Source organism: Perca flavescens, chromosome 7 (assembly GCF_004354835.1).
Source record: "Perca flavescens isolate YP-PL-M2 chromosome 7, PFLA_1.0, whole genome shotgun sequence".
NCBI classification, from domain to species: domain Eukaryota; kingdom Metazoa; phylum Chordata; class Actinopteri; order Perciformes; family Percidae; genus Perca; species Perca flavescens.
The window spans coordinates 30,840,497-30,849,122 of record NC_041337.1 but is presented as its reverse complement, the minus strand read 5'-3'; the positions used below and the strand labels follow the sequence as shown (position 1 = coordinate 30,849,122).

The following is an 8,626-nucleotide window of genomic DNA, read 5'->3' as shown; positions in this document are numbered from 1 at the left end:
TATTCTGGTATTGTACTTAAAGGGGCTGTACTTGACATTCAGAACATTTATATAGCAGTAAACAAATATTTGCCATGTAAAGATAATAGTGGAATAATGGCATCCTGAGCAGAGAATGAAATCACGCTCCCTCTGTGTGTAATGTTTTTTGAGCATCTCTGTTCTTTGTTCTTCGGCTGTGCATGTGACTGCCTTGTGCGTCGCTATCGGACGCTGAGGGCTGTGACAAAAGGTAATTATTTGACAAGATGGAGAACGGTCTGTGAGAGCTGAGTACAGCACCTTTAAAGGGGTACGCCACCATTTTAGTATTGCATTTCAGTAGAGGTAGGGGACTCACAAGACACAGACTGAAAGAGAATGGTGCAGCAGAGGCTGAGACGTCCTGACTTGTCAAGCTCCAAACACAGTGGATCCTACATTCCCACAATGCAAGTGTGTACAATTCTTTCAAACCCTATGTGTCAAGTTTGTAATGCAGGCTTTCTGTTAAAAATGTTAGGTTTAAAGCCCAATCCAAGATAACCCCAACATCATCAAGGTTATTTTATTTTTTCAATTATGTACAGCTGCTTCCAGAGCCACAGAATACATAATACTACTGTTTTCACCTATACTTGTATATTTAACATGCTTTCTAGGCATATAGAAGCTCTAGATTTTTTTTTTTTTATTCAGTCTGTGACTATGTATTAGGCTGTATTTCCATCTCGCAATGCCCAGGATTATTCCCAGAGGCACTGCTTCTTTCTGCTGTCTGCTGCTGCTCAATCCGATGTACCTTCTTAAGCCAGTCTTTCTCCACATACGTGCTCACTTCCCCCACTGTACACCTCTTTCCTACATCCAGAGCCAGGAGCTTACCAAACATTTCCATGGCTTCTGGAGTGAACCTTTTCCACAAAGGAGGAATGTCCTCCTCAGTGTTTGGTCTCTCCTTCATTCTGCACCAGTCTGCAAACTCCTGGTAGAAGTCGTCCGAGTCCATGCAGCGCTCCCAGGGGAAATACCCCGTAAGGATGCAGAAGATAACCACACCGAAGGCCCAGGTGTCCAGACTTGGCTCCACACTAAGCGGAGGAGCTGTCACTTCTTTTTGGCCCTCCATCAGGGCCACTGTACAAAGCTCTGGGGCCATGTAGGGAAGGGTTCCTGTGATGAAGCGTATCAGAGTGCCTCTCTTCTGAGCCAGGCCAAAGTCCGCCAGCTTGACCTGGCAGCAGTGATTGTCCAACAGGAGGATGTTTTCAGGCTTGACATCACGGTGAACCAGACCATGGCTGTGGATGAACTCCAAAGCACTGGCTATCTGGAGGACACAACGTTTTACCGAAGATTCTGGGATACCCACCTAGAACAATCAGGCAAAAGAAGGGATAGGGCTGTTTGTGTCACTTCCAAAGGTCGCAGAATATTGGACATAAGGGCTCATGTTGCTGATTTTGTTCGACTAGTTTACAAAGACATTTAATGCAATGTATTGTAGCCTAAAGATGTTTTTTTAATTCAGCAGTGGAATCATTTTTACTTTTACTTGAGTAAAACTTTTTTTAAAGCAATAGTACTTTTATGTGAGTAGGCCTTAAAAATTCTGGTACTCTTTCCAACTCCGTTTTTATGTAAAAATAAAAGTCTGTAGAAGGTCCACATGAACCCCATTTGGACTTCATGAATTGTGGATTTTGACAGCTATAGGCACTAGTTATGTTTGCAAGACCACTGAGGTCTCAAAATTTGGATTGAGCCAAATGTTTCTCCCACCATGCATGCCATTGTTTTTTAGCCACGCTAGCGGCATAGGCATTGCAATATTTATGTGTCGGTCAGTTGTCAGTTGGCAATTGGTTGAATTAACATGAAGGTTTGTACAGACATTCATGGCCCCAAAGGATGAATCCTAATGCCTTGGTAATCCTCGTATGGATTTTTTTTAATGTACACTAGTGCCACCAATTATTGGATGTATTGACATTAACTTTTTCACAGATATTTCTGGTGCCCAGAGGATGAATCCTAATGACTTTTTGAATGAGGAACTGTTCATCTGTATCCTTCTATTACTGCCAATACCAACATTTTCAATTAGAGAAAGAGAGGCCCTACCTCAACAACAATTGGATACATTGGTATGGACATTCTACCTCTTAAAACAAACATGTCAGTTTTGACAATGTGAGCATGTAAAATTGCTGACATTAGCATTTATCTCAAAGCACTGCTATCAGGGCTGTAGTCTTAGTGTTTTATCCTTGTTTTGCCAGTGTTTGACTCACCTTTGGCTGGATGACAGCAAACAGGTCCCTCCCAATGACAAGCTCCTGGGCAAAGCAGTAGTGCTCATTAGACTGGAAAGCAATGCCAAAGAGGCCCACGATGCAGGGGTGGCAGGACAGGTGTAAGGAGATGCAGTACTCTCGTAGAAAGCCCTGGAGCTTAGTCGAGGCTTTGGGCATCACTTTCAAGGCCATGGGAGTCCCTGCAGATCACCCATACTGTGGCTATTAATATCACTGTTCATGCACATCTTCTTTGTCTTACTAGAGCAATGAAGTACAAATATGCATGACCACTTCAGTGACCCTGTGCTGATTTAAGGTATTCACTGTATGCTGTAATAATTACCTAATATACTGTATCATGGCTTTTCTACAACCTTAATTGTCACCCAGGTCACTGCCCCCCAATTCCAATGGAACTTTTCCAATGGTTTTCGAAATTCAAAGCCCAGGGCCAGCTAACCTCATGCCAGCTCATGCTCTGCATTCTGCTCTTCCTTTTGTCTATACACCGACCCGGTCATTGCTCCACTTTGGCGTCTCTTATTTTCTCAGGGTCGCCTAGAGTTCGAGGTTCCCATCCGTTCTGAAGAGTGCAGATCTTGTCTTTTTTTCAAATAGTAGCCTACTTTTCCCACCTCCCTCCTGTTCACTGTGATTACTCTGTAAATACCTCTTCATCTCTTTGTGTGCTATGAATTACAACAAATGTGCCTTGCCATGAAAGTTTTGGAAAGTTATTTATTTTCGTAGTTCGGATTGCTGGCCCCTATTTTGGATTCCAGTACATATGAAAAATTGTAACTGGGCTGACACAAATTAAACAAATAACTTGATTAATTTTGAAAAACAACTCAATTTGTTTGTCAATTGTGGCTTAAATATGTTGTAGTGAGCTATTTTATTTAGAAACCTATTTCTGTCAATTAAAGACACATTAAACACATTAACATTAACTGAAAAATTAATTCAGATCAGCAAGTCTAAAAGATTTTATTATTATTTTACTTTAATTGGTGATAACAATAAATTGCAAGGTTATTCTCTACTAAAAGAGATTAGAAATCAAAGCCCAGTCATACCCCTGAAGCGATGAGTGACCAGCAGCACTTTGCCGTATTTCCCTCGGCCGATCTCCTTGATGATGTTGAAACGCTCCTGGATCTCCAGCTGAGTGAGGCTCTGTGCTGTCAGCTCCATCAGCTCGTCGATCAGACTGCCGTCAGCGAGGCCCAGCTCAATCATCTGTACACACACATGGACAGGACAAAACAAATACTTTTCCACAAATCTTAGGGCTAAGAACACATATAGATTATAGACGGCCATGAGGTGCATACTTATTGGAATATATTGCACCACAAAAAAGTATTTACAGATCAAAACTAATAAAACAAATTACTACTTAAAATTTCAACTGTCATTGATTTGTGTTTATATAAAATAGTCAATGAATAAAAACTATGTTAAAACATAAGGGTTGGGGTTGACTATGTGGAGGTGAGAAAAAAAGCAGGCTTTGAATGTCTCTCTAGAGACTGTTATCCCCATATTTAAACAATATCATGACAGTTGGCATCACACAACACCTTCCACTGTGGCCATTCAGAACAAATACTGTAAACAAACAAGTTAGGTTTGAGTATAACCCGAGATTATCTAATTTATCTAATTACAATGAAATTGTATTTGATTTTTTATTTATCTAAGAACATTTCATGTCTTACATGTACTATGTGCTTCTGTTATGTAATTTAAAAGATTGAAAGCGACTGCTACATTGACCCATTATTGGACCCTGGTCTTGGTGGACTAATGGCTAAGACGTGTACCAAGGATGAAAGGAAGCATAAAAACAGCTAACTTTCATTATTACCCTCATTATTGCATTTAAAAGTGTATAGTATTTTCCTGTCTTTATTTCTGTTTTTTTTCTATGCTCTGACAAAGAAATAATTGTAGCCAGAAAAACATTAGGATGTTGAACTCTGTCGTCTGACCTCTGTCACGCTGTTCCGTTTATCCTCGGCCTTCTCTAGCACGTTATCCTCTGCTAATTTAATTTAGTACTTCGCTTACAGTTGTGACACATGTACATTTTCTATTTTTACACATTTTGATTTTTTTTTACTCTATTATCTTTATCTCTTACCTCAAATTGTTAATTTTCACATTAATCTTTTAGTACAGCCTGAATGTGTATGCCACACATACAAAAAAACAACCTTAAATCCTTTATTTCTTAAATTAACATTTTTAATTTTTACATTTTAATCACATAATAATAACTTTATATAAGATGTGGAAAGAAACTTGAGTTTGAATATTTTTAGTATACGTTCGACCCGTTTTAATTTGTACATCATTGATCAAAAATTGCACCGATATATTCTGTCTTCTTGCTATTACAATTTGCTATTAACAGCAGTAGCAGTAAAGACATTCAATAGTAGTAGTATTTTATATCCCTATATATTAACCATGATTAGATATTGATCAGTTTCAAGTCTTACCTTTTTTCAATTGGTTCCCAGTAAAGTCACTGGAGTATAAAAACAGGCAAACCAAACACACAAAATGACACACTCAATGTCACACCACCATGTGTAAAGCTGAAAAAATACAGCTAATCAATATGCTTTAGAAGTGCCGGTTGAATGTCTGTCCTGTCCGTCCTCTACCTTTGCTGCTGGTGTTAGTGTTTGTGCATGGATAGGCGTGCAGAGTGGACTTGAGAGCTTTTCGCTGCCCAACACGCAGCTCTGCTCTCCACTGCTGCGATGGGGACAGAGCCCACTTTGACAGCTGATTACAAACTGCCTCTGCAAAGGGCATACGCACGCATACACACACGCACGCACACACACACACACACACACACACACACACACACACACACACACACACACACACACACACACACACATATAGAGTGGCCTACATACAGTATAATCATAATGTACGGTATGTATATGTAATGCATATGCAAAGCACTGATATACAGATAACAAGTGTCATTCACATATTTCTTTATAACTTCTGTGACAGATTCATGGGTCTGTCACCACTAACAGACATGTGCGCACACACGAGTACATTGTGGAGCTACAAGACCTAAAGCATGCCTGCTGCATTTAACTTATTCTAAGCATTGGGAGCAACAGATTCAAAAGTGCCTCTGGGCACCCCAAACCCCTTCCATTGATCTTTAATATATTAACTATTATCTGCTATTATCTATCTACTATCTTATTATATCAACAACACTACCCTTGCTCATCCATTAAAGTTCAGAGGGAAACACTGTAGCACATTTATTTGAAAGCTATACGTGCTACTTTACAAAGAACTACCCAAGAGTATGTACAGTTAGCTTCATCTTACTGTAACTTATTTTTGATACTTATAATAAAACAACAACAACTACTACTACTACTACTACTACCACTACTACTAAAACTAATGCAATTCCATACAGGACTAAACTATTATTTGTTTTTTTTATAGTGTGGTATTGCTACTTTTACTTAAGTAAAATTTCTGAATCTTACCTCCACCATTGACCTTAATGCAGGGATTTGTTGCCACTTTGTTACCAATGAGCTGATGGTGCAGTAAAATACATGGGTCTGACGCTCTGATTAGATTACACATTGCATATTATATACATTGCACATATACTAACACAGATTAAGACCAATTTTGCAATGTTGTATCGTATACACTGGTACTTTACTGCACATGGTTACTGTAATACAGGTGCCATTTCACATGTGGTCCACATCATGTCCTTTAGAGAGACGGGCGAAGGCATGACCCGCCCTACTATGCCTCTGATTGGCTTACATAGATATTCTTACCCTAGCCTAAACCAATCTCACTCCTCATGCCTAAACCTAACCTTCACCCATCCCTCCGGACCATCTGCAAAATACAACATGATCTCATCTGCAAACAAATTCAAATAAAGGAGAACATGCATTCATGGCCCTGAACTAGAAGCCATGAATGCACTCAAGCTGTGGTACTCATACATACAAATCCCCTGGGGTGCAACTACAACTCGGACAGGCTTGTTGGGGGGTTGTTATCTGCAGCTGTGTGTGTGTGTGTGTGTGTGTGTGTGTGTGTGTGTGTGTGTGTGTGTGTGTTGACCTGTGTGAACTCACTCAACACCGGGATCCATGGTAGTTATTCTGGGGGCACCAAGCTCCCAAACGAGCAGGTCTAATGATACAAAGAAACAGATACTTTTGGTGTATTTGCCTCTGCAGGGCTGCGGTGGGTCAAGGAGGTGTCAGTCACTGCAGTCCAGGGCTGCTGGCTTTCCCAGCGGCTACAAAGGTCATTGCGTTGGAAGAAACTGGCATAAAACTGAAATGCTTTTGGGAGACCCATCCAAGGGAAGTGGTTGGATATTGGGATATACTGAGGTTCTAATTTTTCAAACTAGCTCATTATAGAATAAGAACAGTGTGAAAACAAAGGCACTCTTGTTGAAGAAAAGGGTTAAAAAGCCTTTATGGAGTTGGCCAATGCATAGCAAAAAGTAAAAAAATGCACCAACGCGTTTCTTCAAGGTGACTAACCGGAACCAGAAGTGAGACACAAACGGGAAATATATGACTATTTCCGACATACTAAACTACTTTTTATGACTTTGTTTTTGAAATACTATACTATGACTTTTTTCGACATACTATGCTATGACTTTTTATGACTTTTTTGACATACTATATTATGACTTTTTATTACTTTTTTCAACATTCTATACTATGACTTTTTTTCAATAAACTATACTATGACATTTTTTAAACATATTAAACTATGACTTTTAATGAGTTTTTTTAACATTATATACTATGCATTTGTTCTTTTTAAAATATTTTTTGGCATTTTAGTCCCTTTTTTGATAAAAAAGCTTAGACTTGAAGGGGGAAAGAGAGGGGGAATGATATACAGCAAATACTATATTATAACTTTTTGCGACATACTATACTATGACTTTTTCATAAATTTTTTCAATAAACTATACTTTGATTTTCTTAAGCTTTGAATGGCTTTTTCCACATAGTATACTACAAATGTATCACTTATTTCGACCTTTTAACTATTACTTTTCGACATACTAAACTATGACTTTTTATCACTTTATTTGACATAATATACTATGACTTTTTATGACTTGTTTTGACATAATGTACTATGACTTTTTATGACTTTTTTTAGACATACTATAATATGACTTTTTTGGACATACTCATACTTTCAGCTGGAAAATGAATTAACCCGTACAATGTTCTACATCTTTTGGCATTATTGAACTTTTAAAGCCAATAATTACTTTAGCGTTAGCTTTTCAAAATACCTTTAAATATTCCACATCTTTTTTTTTTTTACATTAGTGGTTTTATTTAACTTTTGAATAAAATTCATACTAATTAAAGCCATTCCCACTTTTCAAACTATTCTAAAAGAATCCTGCTATGCTCTGTAGCAGCCCACTTACAACATAGCAACCATCCTCAGTGCTTGGTCAGGCTGTGTGAGGCTGCCATTGGTGATTAAAGTGATGTTGTGGAGTGTGTTTTGAAGTTTGTGATCATCATGTTACGTTGTCACCACAGACATGGGGTCACATCATATTTGAAATCTTTTACATCCCGAGATGATTCAGAGTAGTCTTCAAGGCACCAGACGGGTTCCATATCCTAACTTTCCATGCCATCACGATACCACTGCTGTCATCATAGTCTCACAGGAATTAAATTACGAGGCTGTTAAGACTGACAAACCAAAAGTTCTTGCAGTTCCTTTGGCAAACATGTTGAGATAAATTTTAAGAAGATACACCATGCAGTGTAGTTTTAGCAGTTCAGGGATATCAGTGATACGAGTATTGCTATTTTCCATGATTAATATTAGAGAGGCATTCAAATCGTTCTTGTTTTTGACATACAGTGAAAACAAAGCCACGACTATAAATACCAAAACAAACTGGAGGGAATATTAACTCCAACTAATGACTGTTCTGGCCTCCACACCATGGAAAGTTCATCAGGAGCAAGTTTTCTGCTGACATAGCTGGTTAGACTTTGTGCCTAATCAATTAACACTTTGACATTTGGGAAACTATGCTTGTTTGCTATCCTACACAGAGTCAGATCAGAAGATCAGTGTCAGGTTCAGCTCTGTGCGTCCACATGAGAAATAGGTTGGGGATGTGATGAACTTTGCTTAGCTCCAAGCAAAGGAAACTAACTCAGCTCTATCAACAGTGAACAACTACACCTTTGAGCAACTAAAAAAAATATTCTATTTACGTGGCATATTGTGTGCAAGTATTGTGT

General features: G+C 38.6%; 1 protein-coding gene across 1 annotated transcript in view; it reads right to left on the bottom strand.

Moving 5' to 3' along the window:
• Positions 1-685: 685 nt before the first annotated feature.
• si:dkey-8e10.3 (serine/threonine-protein kinase SBK1) overlaps positions 686-8,626 on the bottom strand; it is a 48,784-nt gene continuing 40,843 nt past the window's right edge. The window contains exons 2-4 of the mRNA XM_028582635.1: positions 3,359-3,521; positions 2,274-2,476; positions 686-1,351 (exon numbers count right to left, since the gene is read on the bottom strand). Of these exons, the coding sequence (XP_028438436.1) occupies positions 686-1,351; positions 2,274-2,476; positions 3,359-3,521 (1,032 nt within the window). The remainder of the gene's footprint in view (positions 1,352-2,273; positions 2,477-3,358; positions 3,522-8,626) is intronic.